The following is a 24,561-nucleotide window of genomic DNA, read 5'->3' on the forward strand; positions in this document are numbered from 1 at the left end:
TAAGCTAAACATTGTCTCATTTCATAGGTTTGTGATACTGATGTAGTCTAGATCTAGCCAGTCAAACACTACTAGATCTAGACCTAGCAAATAATCTGGATTCTAGACGATTATGAATGGAAACCTAGAATAGAATGACTCTAGATTAGAATTAGGGTATTAGATCTAGACTAAAGATAAATGGCTTTGCCTATTGCTTTGTTCTCGTCATCTTCAGAACATTATAAGCCGCTTGAATTTGTCAAATGTGAGCATGTCTGAAACTGAAATCTATCATCATAATCTAGATTTATGTGAATGTCTATGGCACTTTTGAATTCACACACACACTATTGACAGTATGACTATGACTACTATGAGTATAGACTATCTGCACTATCACTATGCGGCAGTGGCGTAGCTACCAATGTGCGGGTGGTGCGGGTCGCACAGGGCACCAAGTGGAGAGGGGCACCAAAATTCCCCCTGTGACTGTGTGTATTAATTTCCTATTTCCCTGAACGTTTCAGTAAAAACGACAAATTGTATGGACACGAGTTCATGACACGAGCAAACATAAACTACTGTATTTTAAACATGAACTAACGATTTACAAACTAGTCATGTCGCTGTTTTGTTTAATCTCCTTGACTATTTCTTCAATACAATGTAAGCTATAGACTATAGAACAGTTTGAATCTAATTTACTACATTTATTGTTACTACACTGATCGATGCTCTGTAATATAAAGAAGAAGAAGATAGGCCAACCTTTTTTTACTTCATTGTTTAGTCCATTGGTTTAATCTAGATATTGAGTTTACCAATATATTACTAAACACTAGCTCTAAACAATTGTCTTAGTTTATTCATTTCTTTATGATTCTTAAATGTTTAATTTTTGAAATAATTCTATTGTAATGTCAATTTTTTAAAATAAGCTAACCCTTGTTTTCTAAGAGTTTTTTTTTAACTAACTAGTTAATTGTAATACTGTAACGTAAACAAAATGATGAACAGTGCTCAAGACTGACTAGTCTGGCTGGCGCCTCAAAACCCTTTTAAGCTCAGACGGAAAAATCGGCATCTCTGGTTCTGTCCAGTCTGTGTAGTCTATAAGGGCCCCATACCCAGATCTATCCGGGTCCCTCATTACCGACCCATCGGTGTAGCAGAATAATGGCATCTGATGGGAAGGACTTTAGTGTAGCTGATGCCAAGTTTTGGAGTATGGCAGGTGTTAATCGCCTCTTGGTGGCTCCCTCTTGCCCTATAAGGGACATGTTTATTTGTGGGGCTGGCAAATCTCCTCCACGTTCTAATAGGAATTCTATCAGTGGAGAGCCCAGATGATTTTGACACATTGGCCGCAATGTGGAGGAAAGATCGCATTTTTATGCGGTTCCTCTCTCTCCACTGTTGCACTAAGATTGTGGTGGGTAGCCTAGAGTCGCCCCTTTTGTAGCACTCGTAGGCCGTAAGTACCACCTTCTCCCTCTGTAAATGTAAAGGGTCCACGTTTGTTAAGATTTCATCATCTTCATTTAAATCCAAAGATGGATTCAATGAGTGGTGGAGGTTATCCCCGAAAATAGAAAAACATGAGACCAGCAGAGCTCACATTCAGTCATCGCTTGCTTGGAGGGAACTTGAAGTTTGCTTGAGAGTAGGGAACAATATTGACAACAAGGCCCAAGATTTGATTATACAAGAGACGAAAACCTGGAGAGTTAGTAAATTTACTATCAAAGTACAATCCACTCTTGAGGGAGCATGTGCTTCGAACTAACCTTTGTTCCAGACCGAATACATACATGTCTCCGCAAATACAAAATGAATTTATTACAAAATTGGGGGATCACGCTAAAAAACAAATCATACAGCAAGTAAAACAAGCCAAATATTTCTCTATTATTTTTGACAGTACACCTGACATCTTAAAGCTGGATCAAACTTCCCAAATTTTACGGTACGTTGTCATGGATAATGACGGGGTGCAGGTTCGTGAGTCTTTTGTTGACATATCGACACAAAGGACAAGCATGTTGCTGGAATCGCTGAGATGATTCTAGAGAAACTGCATTCAGATGGCTTAGACATAATGGACTGCAGGGGTCAAGGCTATGATAATGCTGCGGTCATGAAAGGTCAAAACTACGGTGTCCAAAAACGTATTCTAGAAGTCACTATTCATTGCCTGCTCAAACTCTGGAGACATTAACTAGCAGAGATGAAAATTCATTGACTAGATCTGAAGCAGGTGGATTATTGGTTGCTGTTCAGTCTTTTAATTTTCTCACCTATCTTGGATTTTGGGCTCCTGTATTAACTGAAATTAATGATGCGCAATTCTACCTTGAAAAACAAGGATTGTCTATTCGAGACTGCTCATTCAAACTAAAAACATTAGAGACATTTTTAAGTAGTATTCGAGAGGACATCGCTGAAGCCAGCATTACCTTTGCCGAAAGCGTGTGTTCAGATCTGAGAATCAGTACAGAACCTCAAAAACGTGCCTGGTGAGAAAAGTGACTACTCTGTACTTACACACAAAGAAGAGCTACGAAGGGAAATTTATTCTACCTTGGACAGGATTGTTCAAGAAATAATCACCCGATTAGAGCAACTTCATGATGTAGCAGATAGATATGAATTTTTGTCGCCTTCCCAGCTATTAAATCCTCAGGTCGAAATCAATCTCGATAGTACTCCTAGCGACATTGATAAAAACAAATTTCTGCTGGAGCAAAAGAGGCTTAATGGTTTGTCACAGTTTCATCAGAAGCCTTCGAATTTCCAAAACCTGTTGAGCTCTTGAATTTTATTAATAAATATCAGCTAGATGATTCAGTCCCAAATATCGTCATCATGATTCGCATATTTTTTACTATTGCGGTAAGCGTTGCTACATGCGAGAGAAGTTTTTGCAAACTTAAACTGATCAAGAATTATTTGCGATCAACGATGACTCACTAATTTGGCCATTTTGTCCATTGAACAAGAGCTGGTGGAAAAAAATGGATTTCGATAAAATTATTGATACTTTTGCCAGCAAGAAAGCGTGTAAAATTCATTTGTAGTATGTTTATGTAAAAGTGATTTTTTTTGAATTAACAATATTTGATTTATGAATACATATTATTTTGAACAGGTTTTGCAATGTTATTAATTAGTTTGTTTGTTGTTTTTTTTTGGGGGGGGGGGCATCAAGATGAGGTACCGCACCAGGCATCATATACTCTTGCTACGCCACTGCTATGCGGCTATAGTATAAACATAGTAATACTTATTACTTATTATACAGTAGATCTATACTCTATACACTTATGACTTATACTATACTTAACTATACACTACACTCGACAGTATACTACTCTACTATAGTATTTAAGTATAGAGTGACACTGACAGTCTATATTAATTATACTATAGAGTAGACTTGAGTAGAGTCTATAGAGTATACTATAGAGTAGAGTCATAGACTATAACTATATAATAGTACTAGTACTATATATGTAAAGGTATATAGTACTATAACTATAGTTACTATAGTGACTAGTTGTATATACTTATACTTATAGATCTATATAGAATCTAGAAGCTAGTGATGGGAACTAAACTAACTTTTAAAAGTTAAACTAAAACTAGTTTTCAACTAAAATAAAGTAGTTAAACTAAAAGTAAAAGTTTATCATGAATTTCAAAATATAGTTTAACTAAAATAAAGAAAATTAATTAAACTTTTCATAACTTTTTTTTTTGGGGGGGGGGGGGGGGGGGCTGGGTTGAACTAGACCTATATAGATATAATCATCCGACTGTATGCCTACTGTTCGACCTTTTTCTTTTAACATTGTTGAAATATTTATCCATAATAAAATCAGTATTAAGGATTATAATATGTTTCTTACATAAACATTAATGCACAATAAAATAAAAACAAAAAAGATGTATGTCTAAATAAATATGTGTGCTTGTATTTTTGCCTTGAATTAAAACCTTTATAAAAGAATGGTACTCTTTTTTTTTCAAAATTATATTAACTTATTATATAATGGAAAATCTTACTTATACTGGTAAAGTTTAAAATCTCATTAAATAACATAGGCATAGATTTAGAATTTCAAATTTCAAGTTGTTAAAATCAGTTGGACACAGTCTATTTACTTTATGGTCAGAGAGGATGTGGATTAAGATTTTTTTTTCTAGAGTTGGCTATCCTAATGCTTTTAGATCTATATAAGCCTAGTTGTCGATTTAGACTTAGATCTCAATAATAAGTCTTAAGACTATAAAAAGGGTGTACTTGATGTTCCTGCAGTTAAAAAATTATTGTTTGCCGCAAATGAATTGATTAAAACCACTAAATATTGACCTAACTCACTAAACAGATTCCCACTATAAACAGAAATTAAACACCTCCACGTGGCTCACACAAAATTTTCGGAACAACCCCATTTTTAATATTGCATAGAAGCTGTTGGCAAAAAATGTTTTTTTAACATTTTATAATACTGTTACTTTCAGTTGCAAATATTTACTCCCATAACTTCAACCAGCATCTTACTTTACCCTGTTCAAATGCAGACTGACTAAATAGTTGTTAACTGCATCATTTTTTAATAATCAAAGTTATTGATATCACATGATCAGAAAACAGGGATGTGTGTTTCAACCCTGACCACATGTTGAAAAGTTGTACAAATTTTAATTAAATGTTTTAGTTAATAACTAAAAAAAATTAATTTAACTACGAATTTAACTAAACTTTTTTTTTCTAGTTAAACAATGGCCTTAATTATTTTTTTTAGTTAAACTAAAAGTTAACTTTTTAGTTAACTTTTGCCCATCACTGCTTATATATTATATACTTGTACTAGAATAACTAGACTAGATGATAGGAGATTAGATCCACTAGATTCTAGATTTAACTAGACATCTAGATTACTAGTAGAAAGTAGATCTAGTACTAAGACTGACACTAAAAATATCTTAGAATATCTAAATTCTAGTAGTCTATAGTATTACTCTATATCTAGAATTCTAGATCTAGTTATAGACTATAGATTAGTATAGATCTATTTCTAGACACTAGTATAGTAGCCTATGGAGTAGATAGACGTATTTATATAATATAGATTTAAATAAATTTTAAAGTTAAGTTAATGTAGACAATTTGAATAAATGAATGATCTAGATCTCAAGTATTCTAGAGTCTCAATCTAAATTAGAGATAGGAAACAAGCTGAACTCGAGCCTTACTTATGACCAAACTGAACTCAAACTTAAACTTTAAATAAAACTGATCGGTACAAACCCAACGTACGAAAATTGTGGGTCTTGATCGAATAATGCTCACTGCCAGCCATTTTCAATCATCATTATCGATCATCTGTTCATCTCTATAAAAATAGGGATGCCTTAAAGTATCACTTTGCTTAATTAAAATTTAATATGAGGTCATAGAGATATAGGGTAGGTTTTGTCAAACGCTTGATCAAGCTGATGGAAGTCTTGAGTAGATCAAAGAAAAATATGTCTAAAACAGCTTTAGTTTTTACCATTTAGTCATTTTCTTTTTACTCCACCGCAAGAACATAAGCCATTGTTACCTTTCCCATGCTCCACAACTTCATTCTTGGCTTGTAACTGACATCACATCCAGGTATTTTGTACATTGTTGATAGATAATTCTATACACTAGTATCGCTCCAGTTAGGCACAACAGTCTTTAGCGTACCGGGTAGATTGATAATTGTTAGCCTACTATTAGCTCTCCCATGTCTCAGTGCTTCAAAATGACGAGTTTCCTTATATGTCTAAATCAGACTTAAAAATAGCCCTAAGCTAATGACCCTTCTCCTTTATTACTGGAAGGTAAGAAAAAAAAATCCACACATCTTGAGCTTGACCTTATCATGAGCTTTCCTTTTACAAGGAAAAAGAAGAAATGTGTGTCAGAAGTGAAGAAAAAAAGATGCATGCACTGTAGCAACAGTTCTTTTGTAAACTTTCAAATAAAGAAGTTTTAGTAATAATACTTGGCAAGTCACTCGAGAGCGTGTATATAAATGGCAACTGCTCGGGCCCTGCACATTACTCTAGGAAAAACTGAGAGTATCTACAAACTCCTCATCCATTGGTCTATAAAAATAGAGTTTTTATTGTATTTCTACTCATAGTTAAAATTAGATTTGATGTCAAAGTGGGTCAGGTTATGCATTTAAGTGCTGAAAGTTTCGATTAAATTTTGTATCCCTTCCTCAAAGAATCGAAGAAGTTAAGAGGTGTAGTATAAAAAAATGTATTCTTAAAATTTTGTTATTCATATCATTTTCTTTTTTTGTCATGTCAAGACAAATCTTTTCCCATGTTCCCTATCGACCATCTCTGTTTGGAAACTGACATCATTCAAAGGGAACTAAATTTTTAATTTATTAATTTCCAGTTGAATTAGCATGTTTTACTTTCATTATTATGTGTTTATTATAGCGATATTGAAACCTTCTGATTTGCCAACACCAAAGGTTGTTTGTGATGAAATTGAAAGCTATGAGTGGCACTTTGAAACTAAGTACTATGACACTACCATTCAGTTGTGTACTACAGAGAACAGAACCATTGGAAATGAAGACTTTGCAAGCTCTGTTGAAGCTTTTGTTCATTATTTTGATCCAAACTCTGTAAGTAATTCTCCTTTTTGTTAAATGAAAATCCTTTTTTAAAAAATCTAAACTTTGTAAGTTATACTAAATTTAATGAGTTTGTGTCTGTCCAAAATAGATTCCTTTTTTTCCCAATTGCTTGAACTTTTATATTGTACAGATAACTTCATTTGATGGTGTCAAGGCTTGGCTACCTTATTTGAAACACATTGAACCCGAAGTACAAATGCTTGTATGTACAACCAACAAAAATACTGATGGTAATGTTTCTATGACTTAAAGCTTATGTTTCTTAGTGGATAATAATATGAAACTAATAATATTGTAGGCCTTATCTCTTGTGCTGTTCAAGTATGAAAAAGTATGACCACATAAGCATAACAACATGCAGTTAAATTGAAGGCTTTATTTTTCTCTTTAAATGAACTTGTAAGTATGCATTTCTTATGCATACCAATAATATTGTTATAAACCTGGTGGTGGCACAGATGGGGGTAGTGTTGTGAGTGTAGTCAGCCGACGCAACTCACCCCAGGCCAGCGCTAGACGAGCGGTCAACTGTGACCAGTTACGACGATCGGCCGAGACAACAAGTGTCAACAAGAGGGTTCGGGAAGAATCGCCGGTGCGAAGTACTGTCAAGTACAGTTGAGACGACTGGCGTCTTGATCTTGGTCTGTGATCGAGTCCGACACAACGAACTCAGTGTGTGAAGTCAGTCCTGAACTGTTGAACCCAGTGCAAGCCCGGAACGAGACGGAGAGGCCAGTGCAAGAGTTGATACGGCGGTACAGTGTTATCGGAGAGATATTTGTACAGTGTACGTGTTGCCAATTGTACAGAATTGGCTGTTATTTATTCAACTATTAAAGTGTTACGTTACTCTGGAGCCCTGAGTTGTCAAGTTCTTTACGTTGGTGGTGTATGGTGCAGTTTGCAGAGAGCCTGGATAGTGAGATTCGTAACAACTGGTGTCAGAAGTGGGATCGGAACGGATCTACTATGGCTCGTCTGAAACTGCTGTACGAACTCGAATTGAAAGAACTGAAGCGAGAGCTACGTGATCGAGGGCTGAAGACAAGTGGAAACAAAGAAACCTTACAAGCACGCCTCCGGGAAGACATGATGGAAGAAGAGGAAGATCCAGACACGTATCTTTTTCAAGTAGAACCAGATATGGAGGAACTCTTGAGCTCAATGCTAGGAAACATCAATTCCAAGATAGATGCCATGTACACCAAGATAGCCGCCATGAACCAACGCATACCTGATGTGAAGGAGAGAATCGTCAATACAGACGTTCGTTCAGATGCTAAAACCAGTGAGAAGAACCTTGGTGGTGATCATGAGAACCCATTGAAACCTGATGAAGCCGTTGACAGGCATATGCAAGTCGAGATATACCAGCCAGGTCCGGAGCCAACAGACGTTGGTCCAGCTGCCAAGACTAGAGATGAAAGTCCTGATGGTGGTGAAGAAAACCCAAGGAAACATGACGTTGAAGTTGATGGACATTTGCACGATAAAAGTCATCGACAAGGTCTGAAACCAACAGGCGATCGGCCCAATACTGAGACGAGGGAGAGAGGTCCTGATGATGATGAAGAAAGCCGAATGGAGCCTGAAGCCGAAGACGAGGGACCTTTGCACGAGGAGTGTTACCAACCTGCCTCAACAGCATGCTCTCCAGACAAGGCTGAAGATGTTGACCTGTCCCACAATTCCCTGTCCTGTGGATTTGAAGCCCATCTCAGTCCTTCTTCGCAAAGACCTATGAAGCCATCTCTTTGGTCAACAATTTTGGTAATCCCTGCCCTTACATCCTATACCTCTCCATGTGTCAAGTGGCTGTCCTCAGTATCGAACGACAAGAGAGCGATGCAACCACAACGTCACTGCAACAAGAGGACGATCAACTGGCAGAAAAGAAGAAGAAGGCTACTTTTGTTGAGTGCAACATGGATGACGATGCGACGACGTCGATGCAACCAGATGAAGGCTAACTGGAGGAGAAGAAGAAAAGGTTTTCTAAATTCAACGTGGATGGCGATGAACGCAAGACGTCCATGCAACCAGGTGAAGGCCCATTGGAGGAGAAGAAGGAAGCGAACATTGCTGACTCCAACCTGGATGGCTCCATCAAGCTCAAGAGGCAAGCCAACTGCCACTGATCGACCCCCGCCTGCAGCGATGAAACTTTACAGCCAATGTCATGATGTTTATTCTGTCCGGGACGGACAGATCTAAGGAGGGGGCAGTGTTATAAACCTGGTGGTGGCACAGATGGGGGTAGTGTTGTGAGTGTAGTCAGCCGACGCAACTCGCCCCAGGCCAGCGCTAGACGAGCGGTCAACCGTGACCAGTTACGACGATCAGCCGAGACGAGTGTCAACAAGAGGGTTCGGGAAGAATCGCCATCGTGAACAGAGCTCATTAGCGTCACGAGAGTTGTAGTCATCTGACCACCTAGAAATGTCGAGCGGCGTTCTGTCCAGTTCTAGAAGGCCAGTAGGGACCCTATATAAAGAGCGGAGGTGTCGCAGTCAAGACGGTTCAGAAAGCAGGTTCACGAGAGAAGGTCCACGACAGAAGGTTCAAGACAGGGGCTCAGAACACGGTCGACTACAGCACAGTTCAACGGTGTGGTTCTGTATGGAGCATTACGACGGTTCGGTGCGGAGTACTGTCAAGTACAGTTGAGACGACTGGCGTCTTGATCTTGGTCTGTGATCGAGTCCGACACAACGAACTCAGTGTGTGAAGTCAGTCCTGAACTGTTGAACCCAGTGCAAGCCCAGAACGAGACGGAGAGGCCAGTGCAAGAGTTGATACGGCGGTACAGTGTTATCGGAGAGATATTTGTACAGTGTACGTGTTGCCAATTGTACAGTATTGGCTGTTATTTATTCAACTATTAAAGTGTTACGTTACTCTGGAGCCCTGAGTTGTCAAGTTCTTTACGTTGGTGGTGTATGGTGCAGTTTGCAGAGAGCCTGGATAGTGAGATTCGTAACAACTGGTGTCAGAAGTGGGATCGGAACGGATCTACTATGGCTCGTCTGAAACTGCTGTACGAACTCGAATTGAAAGAACTGAAGCGAGAGCTACGTGATCGAGGGCTGAAGACAAGTGGAAACAAAGAAACCTTACAAGCACGCCTCCGGGAAGACATGATGGAAGAAGAGGAAGATCCAGACACGTATCTTTTTCAAGTAGAACCAGATATGGAGGAACTCTTGAGCTCAATGCTAGGAAACATCAATTCCAAGATAGATGCCATGTACACCAAGATAGCCGCCATGAACCAACGCATACCTGATGTGAAGGAGAGAATCGTCAATACAGACGTTCGTTCAGATGCTAAAACCAGTGAGAAGAACCTTGGTGGTGATCATGAGAACCCATTGAAACCTGATGAAGCCGTTGACAGGCATATGCAAGTCGAGATATACCAGCCAGGTCCGGAGCCAACAGACGTTGGTCCAGCTGCCAAGACTAGAGATGAAAGTCCTGATGGTGGTGAAGAAAACCCAAGGAAACATGACGTTGAAGTTGATGGACATTTGCACGATAAAAGTCATCGACAAGGTCTGAAACCAACAGGCGATCGGCCCAATACTGAGACGAGGGAGAGAGGTCCTGATGATGATGAAGAAAGCCGAATGGAGCCTGAAGCCGAAGACGAGGGACCTTTGCACGAGGAGTGTTACCAACCTGCCTCAACAGCATGCTCTCCAGACAAGGCTGAAGATGTTGACCTGTCCCACAATTCCCTGTCCTGTGGATTTGAAGCCCATCTCAGTCCTTCTTCGCAAAGACCTATGAAGCCATCTCTTTGGTCAACAATTTTGGTAATCCCTGCCCTTACATCCTATACCTCTCCATGTGTCAAGTGGCTGTCCTCAGTATCGAACGACAAGAGAGCGATGCAACCACAACGTCACTGCAACAAGAGGACGATCAACTGGCAGAAAAGAAGAAGAAGGCTACTTTTGTTGAGTGCAACATGGATGACGATGCGACGACGTCGATGCAACCAGATGAAGGCTAACTGGAGGAGAAGAAGAAAAGGTTTTCTAAATTCAACGTGGATGGCGATGAACGCAAGACGTCCATGCAACCAGGTGAAGGCCCATTGGAGGAGAAGAAGGAAGCGAACATTGCTGACTCCAACCTGGATGGCTCCATCAAGCTCAAGAGGCAAGCCAACTGCCACTGATCGACCCCCGCCTGCAGCGATGAAACTTTACAGCCAATGTCATGATGTTTATTCTGTCCGGGACGGACAGATCTAAGGAGGGGGCAGTGTTATAAACCTGGTGGTGGCACAGATGGGGGTAGTGTTGTGAGTGTAGTCAGCCGACGCAACTCGCCCCAGGCCAGCGCTAGACGAGCGGTCAACCGTGACCAGTTACGACGATCAGCCGAGACGAGTGTCAACAAGAGGGTTCGGGAAGAATCGCCATCGTGAACAGAGCTCATTAGCGTCACGAGAGTTGTAGTCATCTGACCACCTAGAAATGTCGAGCGGCGTTCTGTCCAGTTCTAGAAGGCCAGTAGGGACCCTATATAAAGAGCGGAGGTGTCGCAGTCAAGACGGTTCAGAAAGCAGGTTCACGAGAGAAGGTCCACGACAGAAGGTTCAAGACAGGGGCTCAGAACACGGTCGACTACAGCACAGTTCAACGGTGTGGTTCTGTATGGAGCATTACGACGGTTCGGTGCGGAGTACTGTCAAGTACAGTTGAGACGACTGGCGTCTTGATCTTGGTCTGTGATCGAGTCCGACACAACGAACTCAGTGTGTGAAGTCAGTCCTGAACTGTTGAACCCAGTGCAAGCCCGGAACGAGACGGAGAGGCCAGTGCAAGAGTTGATACGGCGGTACAGTGTTATCGGAGAGATATTTGTACAGTGTACGTGTTGCCAATTGTACAGTATTGGCTGTTATTTATTCAACTATTAAAGTGTTACGTTACTCTGGAGCCCTGAGTTGTCAAGTTCTTTACGTTGGTGGTGTATGGTGCAGTTTGCAGAGAGCCTGGATAGTGAGATTCGTAACAACTGGTGTCAGAAGTGGGATCGGAACGGATCTACTATGGCTCGTCTGAAACTGCTGTACGAACTCGAATTGAAAGAACTGAAGCGAGAGCTACGTGATCGAGGGCTGAAGACAAGTGGAAACAAAGAAACCTTACAAGCACGCCTCCGGGAAGACATGATGGAAGAAGAGGAAGATCCAGACACGTATCTTTTTCAAGTAGAACCAGATATGGAGGAACTCTTGAGCTCAATGCTAGGAAACATCAATTCCAAGATAGATGCCATGTACACCAAGATAGCCGCCATGAACCAACGCATACCTGATGTGAAGGAGAGAATCGTCAATACAGACGTTCGTTCAGATGCTAAAACCAGTGAGAAGAACCTTGGTGGTGATCATGAGAACCCATTGAAACCTGATGAAGCCGTTGACAGGCATATGCAAGTCGAGATATACCAGCCAGGTCCGGAGCCAACAGACGTTGGTCCAGCTGCCAAGACTAGAGATGAAAGTCCTGATGGTGGTGAAGAAAACCCAAGGAAACATGACGTTGAAGTTGATGGACATTTGCACGATAAAAGTCATCGACAAGGTCTGAAACCAACAGGCGATCGGCCCAATACTGAGACGAGGGAGAGAGGTCCTGATGATGATGAAGAAAGCCGAATGGAGCCTGAAGCCGAAGACGAGGGACCTTTGCACGAGGAGTGTTACCAACCTGCCTCAACAGCATGCTCTCCAGACAAGGCTGAAGATGTTGACCTGTCCCACAATTCCCTGTCCTGTGGATTTGAAGCCCATCTCAGTCCTTCTTCGCAAAGACCTATGAAGCCATCTCTTTGGTCAACAATTTTGGTAATCCCTGCCCTTACATCCTATACCTCTCCATGTGTCAAGTGGCTGTCCTCAGTATCGAACAACAAGAGAGCGATGCAACCACAACGTCACTGCAACAAGAGGACGATCAACTGGCAGAAAAGAAGAAGAAGGCTACTTTTGTTGAGTGCAACATGGATGACGATGCGACGACGTCGATGCAACCAGATGAAGGCTAACTGGAGGAGAAGAAGAAAAGGTTTTCTAAATTCAACGTGGATGGCGATGAACGCAAGACGTCCATGCAACCAGGTGAAGGCCCATTGGAGGAGAAGAAGGAAGCGAACATTGCTGACTCCAACCTGGATGGCTCCATCAAGCTCAAGAGGCAAGCCAACTGCCACTGATCGACCCCCGCCTGCAGCGATGAAACTTTACAGCCAATGTCATGATGTTTATTCTGTCCGGGACGGACAGATCTAAGGAGGGGGCAGTGTTATAAACCTGGTGGTGGCACAGATGGGGGTAGTGTTGTGAGTGTAGTCAGCCGACGCAACTCGCCCCAGGCCAGCGCTAGACGAGCGGTCAACCGTGACCAGTTACGACGATCAGCCGAGACGAGTGTCAACAAGAGGGTTCGGGAAGAATCGCCATCGTGAACAGAGCTCATTAGCGTCACGAGAGTTGTAGTCATCTGACCACCTAGAAATGTCGAGCGGCGTTCTGTCCAGTTCTAGAAGGCCAGTAGGGACCCTATATAAAGAGCGGAGGTGTCGCAGTCAAGACGGTTCAGAAAGCAGGTTCACGAGAGAAGGTCCACGACAGAAGGTTCAAGACAGGGGCTCAGAACACGGTCGACTACAGCACAGTTCAACGGTGTGGTTCTGTATGGAGCATTACGACGGTTCGGTGCGGAGTACTGTCAAGTACAGTTGAGACGACTGGCGTCTTGATCTTGGTCTGTGATCGAGTCCGACACAACGAACTCAGTGTGTGAAGTCAGTCCTGAACTGTTGAACCCAGTGCAAGCCCGGAACGAGACGGAGAGGCCAGTGCAAGAGTTGATACGGCGGTACAGTGTTATCGGAGAGATATTTGTACAGTGTACGTGTTGCCAATTGTACAGTATTGGCTGTTATTTATTCAACTATTAAAGTGTTACGTTACTCTGGAGCCCTGAGTTGTCAAGTTCTTTACGTTGGTGGTGTATGGTGCAGTTTGCAGAGAGCCTGGATAGTGAGATTCGTAACAACTGGTGTCAGAAGTGGGATCGGAACGGATCTACTATGGCTCGTCTGAAACTGCTGTACGAACTCGAATTGAAAGAACTGAAGCGAGAGCTACGTGATCGAGGGCTGAAGACAAGTGGAAACAAAGAAACCTTACAAGCACGCCTCCGGGAAGACATGATGGAAGAAGAGGAAGATCCAGACACGTATCTTTTTCAAGTAGAACCAGATATGGAGGAACTCTTGAGCTCAATGCTAGGAAACATCAATTCCAAGATAGATGCCATGTACACCAAGATAGCCGCCATGAACCAACGCATACCTGATGTGAAGGAGAGAATCGTCAATACAGACGTTCGTTCAGATGCTAAAACCAGTGAGAAGAACCTTGGTGGTGATCATGAGAACCCATTGAAACCTGATGAAGCCGTTGACAGGCATATGCAAGTCGAGATATACCAGCCAGGTCCGGAGCCAACAGACGTTGGTCCAGCTGCCAAGACTAGAGATGAAAGTCCTGATGGTGGTGAAGAAAACCCAAGGAAACATGACGTTGAAGTTGATGGACATTTGCACGATAAAAGTCATCGACAAGGTCTGAAACCAACAGGCGATCGGCCCAATACTGAGACGAGGGAGAGAGGTCCTGATGATGATGAAGAAAGCCGAATGGAGCCTGAAGCCGAAGACGAGGGACCTTTGCACGAGGAGTGTTACCAACCTGCCTCAACAGCATGCTCTCCAGACAAGGCTGAAGATGTTGACCTGTCCCACAATTCCCTGTCCTGTGGATTTGAAGCCCATCTCAGTCCTTCTTCGCAAAGACCTATGAAGCCATCTCTTTGGTCAACAATTTTGGTAATCCCTGCCCTTACATCCTATACCTCTCCATGTGTCAAGTGGCTGTCCTCAGTATCGAACGACAAGAGAGCGATGCAACCACAACGTCACTGCAACAAGAGGACGATCAACTGGCAGAAAAGAAGAAGAAGGCTACTTTTGTTGAGTGCAACATGGATGACGATGCGACGACGTCGATGCAACCAGATGAAGGCTAACTGGAGGAGAAGAAGAAAAGGTTTTCTAAATTCAACGTGGATGGCGATGAACGCAAGACGTCCATGCAACCAGGTGAAGGCCCATTGGAGGAGAAGAAGGAAGCGAACATTGCTGACTCCAACCTGGATGGCTCCATCAAGCTCAAGAGGCAAGCCAACTGCCACTGATCGACCCCCGCCTGCAGCGATGAAACTTTACAGCCAATGTCATGATGTTTATTCTGTCCGGGACGGACAGATCTAAGGAGGGGGCAGTGTTATAAACCTGGTGGTGGCACAGATGGGGGTAGTGTTGTGAGTGTAGTCAGCCGACGCAACTCGCCCCAGGCCAGCGCTAGACGAGCGGTCAACCGTGACCAGTTACGACGATCAGCCGAGACGAGTGTCAACAAGAGGGTTCGGGAAGAATCGCCATCGTGAACAGAGCTCATTAGCGTCACGAGAGTTGTAGTCATCTGACCACCTAGAAATGTCGAGCGGCGTTCTGTCCAGTTCTAGAAGGCCAGTAGGGACCCTATATAAAGAGCGGAGGTGTCGCAGTCAAGACGGTTCAGAAAGCAGGTTCACGAGAGAAGGTCCACGACAGAAGGTTCAAGACAGGGGCTCAGAACACGGTCGACTACAGCACAGTTCAACGGTGTGGTTCTGTATGGAGCATTACGACGGTTCGGTGCGGAGTACTGTCAAGTACAGTTGAGACGACTGGCGTCTTGATCTTGGTCTGTGATCGAGTCCGACACAACGAACTCAGTGTGTGAAGTCAGTCCTGAACTGTTGAACCCAGTGCAAGCCCGGAACGAGACGGAGAGGCCAGTGCAAGAGTTGATACGGCGGTACAGTGTTATCGGAGAGATATTTGTACAGTGTACGTGTTGCCAATTGTACAGAATTGGCTGTTATTTATTCAACTATTAAAGTGTTACGTTACTCTGGAGCCCTGAGTTGTCAAGTTCTTTACGTTGGTGGTGTATGGTGCAGTTTGCAGAGAGCCTGGATAGTGAGATTCGTAACAACTGGTGTCAGAAGTGGGATCGGAACGGATCTACTATGGCTCGTCTGAAACTGCTGTACGAACTCGAATTGAAAGAACTGAAGCGAGAGCTACGTGATCGAGGGCTGAAGACAAGTGGAAACAAAGAAACCTTACAAGCACGCCTCCGGGAAGACATGATGGAAGAAGAGGAAGATCCAGACACGTATCTTTTTCAAGTAGAACCAGATATGGAGGAACTCTTGAGCTCAATGCTAGGAAACATCAATTCCAAGATAGATGCCATGTACACCAAGATAGCCGTCATGAACCAACGCATACCTGATGTGAAGGAGAGAATCGTCAATACAGACGTTCGTTCAGATGCTAAAACCAGTGAGAAGAACCTTGGTGGTGATCATGAGAACCCATTGAAACCTGATGAAGCCGTTGACAGGCATATGCAAGTCGAGATATACCAGCCAGGTCCGGAGCCAACAGACGTTGGTCCAGCTGCCAAGACTAGAGATGAAAGTCCTGATGGTGGTGAAGAAAACCCAAGGAAACATGACGTTGAAGTTGATGGACATTTGCACGATAAAAGTCATCGACAAGGTCTGAAACCAACAGGCGATCGGCCCAATACTGAGACGAAGGAGAGAGGTCCTGATGATGATGAAGAAAGCCGAATGGAGCCTGAAGCCGAAGACGAGGGACCTTTGCACGAGGAGTGTTACCAACCTGCCTCAACAGCATGCTCTCCAGACAAGGCTGAAGATGTTGACCTGTCCCACAATTCCCTGTCCTGTGGATTTGAAGCCCATCTCAGTCCTTCTTCGCAAAGACCTATGAAGCCATCTCTTTGGTCAACAATTTTGGTAATCCCTGCCCTTACATCCTATACCTCTCCATGTGTCAAGTGGCTGTCCTCAGTATCGAACGACAAGAGAGCGATGCAACCACAACGTCACTGCAACAAGAGGACGATCAACTGGCAGAAAAGAAGAAGAAGGCTACTTTTGTTGAGTGCAACATGGATGACGATGCGACGACGTCGATGCAACCAGATGAAGGCTAACTGGAGGAGAAGAAGAAAAGGTTTTCTAAATTCAACGTGGATGGCGATGAACGCAAGACGTCCATGCAACCAGGTGAAGGCCCATTGGAGGAGAAGAAGGAAGCGAACATTGCTGACTCCAACCTGGATGGCTCCATCAAGCTCAAGAGGCAAGCCAACTGCCACTGATCGACCCCCGCCTGCAGCGATGAAACTTTACAGCCAATGTCATGATGTTTATTCTGTCCGGGACGGACAGATCTAAGGAGGGGGCAGTGTTATAAACCTGGTGGTGGCACAGATGGGGGTAGTGTTGTGAGTGTAGTCAGCCGACGCAACTCGCCCCAGGCCAGCGCTAGACGAGCGGTCAACCGTGACCAGTTACGACGATCAGCCGAGACGAGTGTCAACAAGAGGGTTCGGGAAGAATCGCCATCGTGAACAGAGCTCATTAGCGTCACGAGAGTTGTAGTCATCTGACCACCTAGAAATGTCGAGCGGCGTTCTGTCCAGTTCTAGAAGGCCAGTAGGGACCCTATATAAAGAGCGGAGGTGTCGCAGTCAAGACGGTTCAGAAAGCAGGTTCACGAGAGAAGGTCCACGACAGAAGGTTCAAGACAGGGGCTCAGAACACGGTCGACTACAGCACAGTTCAACGGTGTGGTTCTGTATGGAGCATTACGACGGTTCGGTGCGGAGTACTGTCAAGTACAGTTGAGACGACTGGCGTCTTGATCTTGGTCTGTGATCGAGTCCGACACAACGAACTCAGTGTGTGAAGTCAGTCCTGAACTGTTGAACCCAGTGCAAGCCCGGAACGAGACGGAGAGGCCAGTGCAAGAGTTGATACGGCGGTACAGTGTTATCGGAGAGATATTTGTACAGTGTACGTGTTGCCAATTGTACAGTATTGGCTGTTATTTATTCAACTATTAAAGTGTTACGTTACTCTGGAGCCCTGAGTTGTCGAGTTCTTTACGTTGGTGGTGTATGGTGCAGTTTGCAGAGAGCCTGGATAGTGAGATTCGTAACAATATCTATGGTCAATGGCCTCCTTCAGTCGCGAAGCGACTATGGATCATCTCATGGAAATGAGATGAATGCCTGGGCATTAGCTGTGGTCGGAACGATGTTGCCTACATATCAGTTTCCCCCTCTCCACGCAGCTGATGTATCCAAAGGAATGACAGTGCCGATACAGTTTGGGGTCAGTGGCTTTGCGGGTTCTCACCAGTGTGTAGCACTGGGTGCTGCAAACTGCCTTAGGGTCGCCAACTCCTGATTTTTCCTCAGGGTTGACTCCCGAAGCCTTTCCCATGATTGGGTATAGCTGCAAGGCAACAGAGGTTTGAATTAAGAGTTTTCCTTCTCCTAGGTGGGTACCCAGCCAAGGCTAACGAGCCCCTCCTGCCTGAAGCTTATTGGTTAAGGCGCCAGTTACTCGCCTTTGCCCCTTCTGTTAGTGAGAACAGTTCTGCAGGACTCAATATCTGAGTCACACTTGAAGGCCAGGAGTTGAACTGGTTGTCAGAGGCTATTTGAGACGCATACCATTAGGAAGCATTTTATAGGTAGTGGAATGCTAACATACATTTTACCACTTCTGGCAATGACAACCTTGTGGAACCAATACCTATGGTAGGCTGTTATGATTGAGCCATGAGTCCATTATGAATTTGCATTTTTGTTTATTGAAGCTTATAAAACATTTACATTTTAAGCCTTATGTCATTTTTTTTTTAAAAGTACTTAATTTTGTTTCATGAAAACACACAAGCACTCAATATCTTATTTTGCAGTCTTCTTAAATTAATTTGTTCTCATCTCATTTTTTAAATAAATTTAAAACAATTTTTATATACACATTATGGTTACAATAATTTTTTTTAGTTGTGTGTAAAAGAGTTGTGCTAGAATGGTGCATACAACATGGCTTTGAACTTGTGGAACTAGAGCCCGAAGCTGAAACAGATGCAGAAGGTTTGTTCACATTATGAACATGTTTATATTATTTGCATGGTTTCTGTGTAACATATTTGTTAAATAGCTTGTCAAATCTGTTAGTTACTCAATCTACTTAGAGTGTTTAACATGTTTGTTAGAAAGTAAATGTTAGATATAGGTGTCAAATATTGCAATTGCAGAATTAGTTTTATAGATATTGAAGTTAGTAATTCTACTGTTATTATTTTTTAACATGGTTTATTTAACAAAAAAAATATTGAAAAATTGGACATTGTTTGAAATATAAATTTTTCTTTTCAGAGGATGATTTCCCAGAAACCACAGGAATGGCCAGAATCATCCAAGCTCTCCATGCTCATACTTGGTCAAATTTAAACATGAAAAGTAGGTCTTTAAAAAAACAACACTCACCCACAGTCAAAAGATCAGAATTCAGTCTGAATGCAGAAGAATAAATGTTTATTTCTTTCAATCTTTCAAAAAGTATAAGTCTATTGTCTTGTATATTTAAGATATAATAATGTAAATTTAACACTAATTGATTGTCTTCCCCTGATAGTCCTATTGTCTTGTATATTTAAGATATAATAATGTAAATTTAACACTAGTTGATTGTCTTCCCCAGATAGTCCTACTGTCTACAGCCCCTACATGCAACAATTGATGAAAGACCAACAGATACTTAATCATTCCACAGATGATCAAACCCCACCATTAGCTCCTGTTCCATCAGACCACCAACAGACTTGCTGTACAGACACCAGTCAAACTTGTAGTGCAGGAAACAAACCAGATTCAGTGTTAGAGACTTGTTTAACTAATGAAGTGCTACCTTCTGGTGTGCAAGAAGAGGCAAGTTCAGAATTAGTAAATGAAGGTCATACCTTAGAAGACATTGATTGGATGACTTTGTTGAAATCAGATGAAGGTTAGTTTCAGTTTGATCCTTTTTGTAGTTGTCACTGATACCACACAATTAAGTGGTTCAAATAAAGAGTGCATCAAACTTGATATTGATATTTACACAAGTTCAATAATAATTCAATATATGACATTTAATGTAAGTTGTTTTGTTGATGACCTTGTTGTGTGTCTGCAAACATTAATTTTTAGTGACCAAGAAATTAGGATGTGCTGTGGACCTATTATTATGATAAGTATTAATAAGGGCATTGCTCTGATGACTGTTTCAGATGCCAGTGATACTTTGATGGGCGATGAACTTGGAATAGAAGAGTTTGAAAAGCTGTTTATGAAACTTAAAGTTATGAAAGGTTTGTTTCTCTCTCAAAGATGGCACTGCGCTACCTAAATAATTAAAGTAAAATATTTGTAAGCTATTTTCAAACAACTTTCTAGACATTAGGTTCATTAGATTGTACTTTTTTAAAAAAATCATTAGTTTAAAATGAAATATACCTTCAAGTTTTTATAAGTTATCGATTTTGTAAAATCATGTCACATGACATTACTATACTGCTGCCACATTTTGAAATAACTCATTAAAGCTTTTCGATCCAACCAATGAATAGATATTTATAGGATCAGAAATATTACATCCCAGCCACACAAAACGCATGCTGATTAATTCAAAATGTTCTATTTTCGCCAAATCAAATACTTTAGTTTGCACATAATAAAAATTCCTCAGAATAGATTTATCTTTGAAAAAAAAAGGACTAAGCTAACAATAGATAGCTATATATTTAAATTATATTTATAGAGATTAGATGTTGAAAAACAATTTATCTTAATTTTCTTGTATATAGTTGCTATACTTTTCTATATCTCTGTACTTTTGAAGTGTAATTTCTTTTCAGAAAGAAAAAACAACAACATAATTGCAGTAACTTTTTAGTTACTTTTTTTTTTTTTGATAAATTTATACATCTTAGAGATTATTGCCATCAATAATCAAATAAAAAAAAATTATTTTCTATCTGATTGCGAATCTTGTTACTTATCTAAATAATATTCATTTTTTCATTAGATAAAGCAGAAGTTTTGCCACCGGAGGAAAGAAAGAAATATGCAGAAAAGGTCAATTTAAAAAGACATTTGATAGCTTTGTAATAAAAATGTCCTTTCTTGTTGTCTTCTATTATCAGCACTGAACACAAAAATGTGCTCCATACAGTAGATTACTGAAACTAAATGTCTGTAGTTTAATACTTTAAACAATTCTATAGAAAGTGAATCTTGCTTTGTTTTAAAATCTATTTTTAGGTTGCCATTTCATTTTGGAAAGCTGTTGGGGGTGATGAAGCTGAGATTGAAGGTTTGGAGGATGACTCAGATTGATACAATAAATTATATAGAATAAAATACAACAGTTTTGTCTTTTTAAGTTTCAAATTCTGCCATGGTTGAAAAAAAAAAAGTTGCTTTACTATAATACAAGAATACTTGTAAAAAAAAATGCCCTTTCAAAGTCACATTGAGATTAAGAACCTTTATAACTAAACTGATGTACCAACATCTGATACATGTAGAAAATTAGTCATAAACCTACTGAAAGAAGTCACAAAATATGACAACCTTAGGACTGCTCTGTTTAAGTGTTTATCATAAAAATGTTTTACTTTTTATCTATCAAATTTAAATATTAAGCAGCAATATTAACAACTGTCAGTTTTCTTTATGATACATGTACCAGTTGTTGACTTGTAGCACCAAACTGTTGGTAGACAACTCAACCGGCTGTAGGCTTATTATAAAACTTCAAATCACTTGAATCACTTCTTTGTGAACAGTACTGTATAGAACTTTTATTACCATAGAGACAAATTTAACTTGAGATGAAATGAAATAAATGTAGTAGTCTTAAATAATAATATAAAATGGTATTTTGAACAAAATCTTCACTACAAAAACATATCTTTTCACTGTGGCATCCTGGACTCATCTCACGTTCTTAACACTGACACTTGCATCATTCAACCTGAATAGTCACCAATCAATCTCTAACTACTTAATGTCAACATAGGAATGCACACATACACACTCCATATCATTGCATCATCATTGGCCTCCTTCAGTCGTAGGACGACTATGGTTCATCTCAGAGCACACTTCCTCGTGTGGCTGTGGAGCCCTATTTTGGAGAGACACTCCCGTCCACAGATAGCGCAGATTAAGGTGGCTTTTGCTTCGTTGGTAGAGGAGCTGGCCGTTTTTCGGATTGTGCGTTTTTCTTCCTGGGCTGAGACCCATGTACTTTCACTGTCCATAGCTTTCTTGGTCACTGTCTCTCTTCATCTGTTGCGGTCTAGAGCTATGTCTTCCCAATTGTCAGTATTGATGTTCACTGATTTGAGGTCACGTTTTATTACATCTATGTAACGGAGGTGGGGGCGACCAGTTTTTCTTGTGCCAGTTGCGAGTTGACCATAGAGGATGACTTTCGGGATGCGCTTGTCCTCCATCCGGCGATCATGTCCAAGCCAGCGCAAACGGCGTTGTCTGAGGGCTGTAAAGATGCTGGGAATACCTGATCGCGCAATGATCTCAGTATTGCACACTTTTTCTTTCCATGTGACATTCAAGATCCTACGGAGACATCTCAAATGGAATGAGTTCAGTTTTCTCTCTTGCTTTGCGTAGGTGGTCCATGATTCACTGCCATACAGCAGTGTACTCATAACGCATGCCTTGTAGACTTCCATTTTGGTCACCGTAGTTAGCTTATGGTTTTCCCAAACTCTTGGTCTGAGTCTAGCGAATGTCGAGGCAGCCTTCCCTATGCTTTTTTTTTATCTCCTCTTCTAGAGACAGGTCATCTGTAATTGTGGATCCCAGATAGCAGAATTCTTTTACGGCGTCCAGCTTGTTATCGTCTATGAGGATGGAGGGTGGTGCTGTAGCAGGTGGTCCCATAACATTTGTTTTCTTCGTGCTAATAGTCAAGCCATATTCTTTACAGGCCTGAGAGAAGCGGGACATTAGTGACTGAAGTTCCTCTTGCGTGTGTGCCACTACCGCTGCGTCATCCGCGAATAGCATATCTCTTACGAGGGTGGCTCTGATTTTAGTTTTGGCCCTCAGTCTGACAATATTTAGGAGTTTACAATCAAATCTGGAATGGAGATAGATGCCTTCAGTGGATTTGTCAAACGCGTTGTGGATTAGCAGTGAAAATAGTATTCCAAAGAGGGTTGGGGCCAGGACACATCCTTGTTTAACTCCGCTGTTTATACTGAAACTTTCAGAGCTGGCACCGTTGAATTGCACTGTACCCATCATATTTTGGTGGAAAGATATGATTACATTTAGTAGCTTGGGTGGACAGCCTATTAACTGTAAAATTTTAAAAAGGCCATCTCTGCTAACTAGATCGAAGGCCTTTGTCAGGTCAATAAACGCAATGTACAAAGGCATCCTTTGTTCTCTGCACTTTTCCTGGAGTTGGCGGATGGAGAAAATCATGTCAATCGTGGATCTCCCTGAGCGAAAGCCGCATTGTGATTCTGGATAGACCCGATCACTCGAGCAAAGACTTTGCCTACAATACTTAAGAGGGAGATTCCCCTGTAATTGTTGCAGTCGCTTCTGTCACCTTTGTTCTTATACAGTGTAATGATTTTAGCATCCCGCAGGTCTTGTGGCACAGCACCTTCTTGCCAACATTTGCAAAGCAGTTCGTGTAGAGGTTGGATAAGAGTAGTTTTGCATTGTTTTAGAAGATCTGGGTGCTTTGCGGGCAGCAATGTTGTCTATGGCTTTGTTGAGCTCTGAAAGGGTGGATGTTTCATCTAGCTCGTTCATTGTGGCTAATTGTATTATGGCCTTAAGGGCTGAGTCAGAGACTGAGCTTGTTGTGGCGTAGAGCTCAGAGTAATGTTCAACCCATGTGTGCATTTGTTGGCACTTGTCTGTGATAATTTCCCCAGTGGTTGATTTCAGAGGTGCTGTCTTGTTTTGGGAGGGTCCGAGAGCCTTTTTGATTCCTTCATACATCCCTCTTATGTTGCCCACTTGGGCTGCGAGCTGATACTCTCACTGAGCTCTACCCAGTATTCATTGGCACAGATCCTTGATGTCCTCTGTGCATTGGCTCTAGCTTCTTTCAGGTTTAGCAGGTTGCGTTGGGTAGGTTTTGCCTTGTAAGTAGCGAGTGCATCTCTCTTTGCTCTGATGACAGGTGATAAAATAACTGCTTTAGAGTCGAACCAATCATTTTGTTTTTTAATTTTTCTTCCAAAGATTTCCAGAGAAGTCTTTTGTATGGTGGACTTGAGGTGTTCCCTTTTTTCAGTTGCTGTATTTTCAGAGATATTTTTATACTCGCGTAACACCAGCACTAAAACATAAAACTACATGTATAAGATTTAAAAGTTTGTGAAACTTATGAGAATCAGCAATTAAAGGTTCAGACCATGTAATGCTCATCAATGTAACCTCACTTCAGTAACGTAGGTTCATCAATGTATTTCACTTAAGTATGCTTTTCTCAACTGGTCCAGACAAGTGTTAATCATATGCATTAAGAAAGCTAAAATATGAATTTGCACTAAACAAAAACATTTGGTAAAAAAAAAATTCTAATCGCACAGATTTACTATTGTTAGTCTAGTCCTAGTACAATTTTGATTACATGACTGATTCAAACTAATTGACACAATTACACTTACTTAGCTTTGTTTTTTTTTAAAAAAGGTATTTTTCTTTTATCTTCAAGATCATGTTTCTATTTTGGAGTAATTACAGAAGTTAAAGAAACACAAATGTGCATTTTTATGTTATTTTAATTAGTTTAGAAAACAGTAAAACAAACAAATA

General features: G+C 41.3%; 1 protein-coding gene across 2 annotated transcripts; it reads left to right on the forward strand.

Annotated features, from left to right (window-relative positions):
• The first annotated feature begins 19 nt into the window (after positions 1–19).
• On the forward strand, positions 20–21,113 carry LOC106068430 (alpha- and gamma-adaptin-binding protein p34-like). Of its 2 annotated transcripts, XM_056042243.1 has the most exons (9): positions 21–247; positions 6,472–6,662; positions 6,805–6,904; positions 18,709–18,798; positions 19,084–19,167; positions 19,409–19,711; positions 19,977–20,057; positions 20,774–20,823; positions 21,010–21,113. In XM_056042243.1, exons 1-9 carry the CDS (start codon positions 181–183, stop codon positions 21,082–21,084), a joined length of 1,041 nt encoding a protein of 346 aa, XP_055898218.1. In that variant the 5' UTR covers positions 21–180; the 3' UTR covers positions 21,085–21,113. The 2 variants fall into 2 exon arrangements, with proteins under 2 accessions (XP_055898225.1, XP_055898218.1); XM_056042250.1 differs by lacking the exon at positions 20,774–20,823 and having other exon boundaries at positions 20–247.
• Positions 21,114–24,561: the final 3,448 nt, after the last annotated feature.

The sequence above is a fragment of the Biomphalaria glabrata genome, chromosome 1 (assembly GCF_947242115.1).
Source record: "Biomphalaria glabrata chromosome 1, xgBioGlab47.1, whole genome shotgun sequence".
Lineage (NCBI taxonomy): Eukaryota > Metazoa > Mollusca > Gastropoda > Planorbidae > Biomphalaria > Biomphalaria glabrata.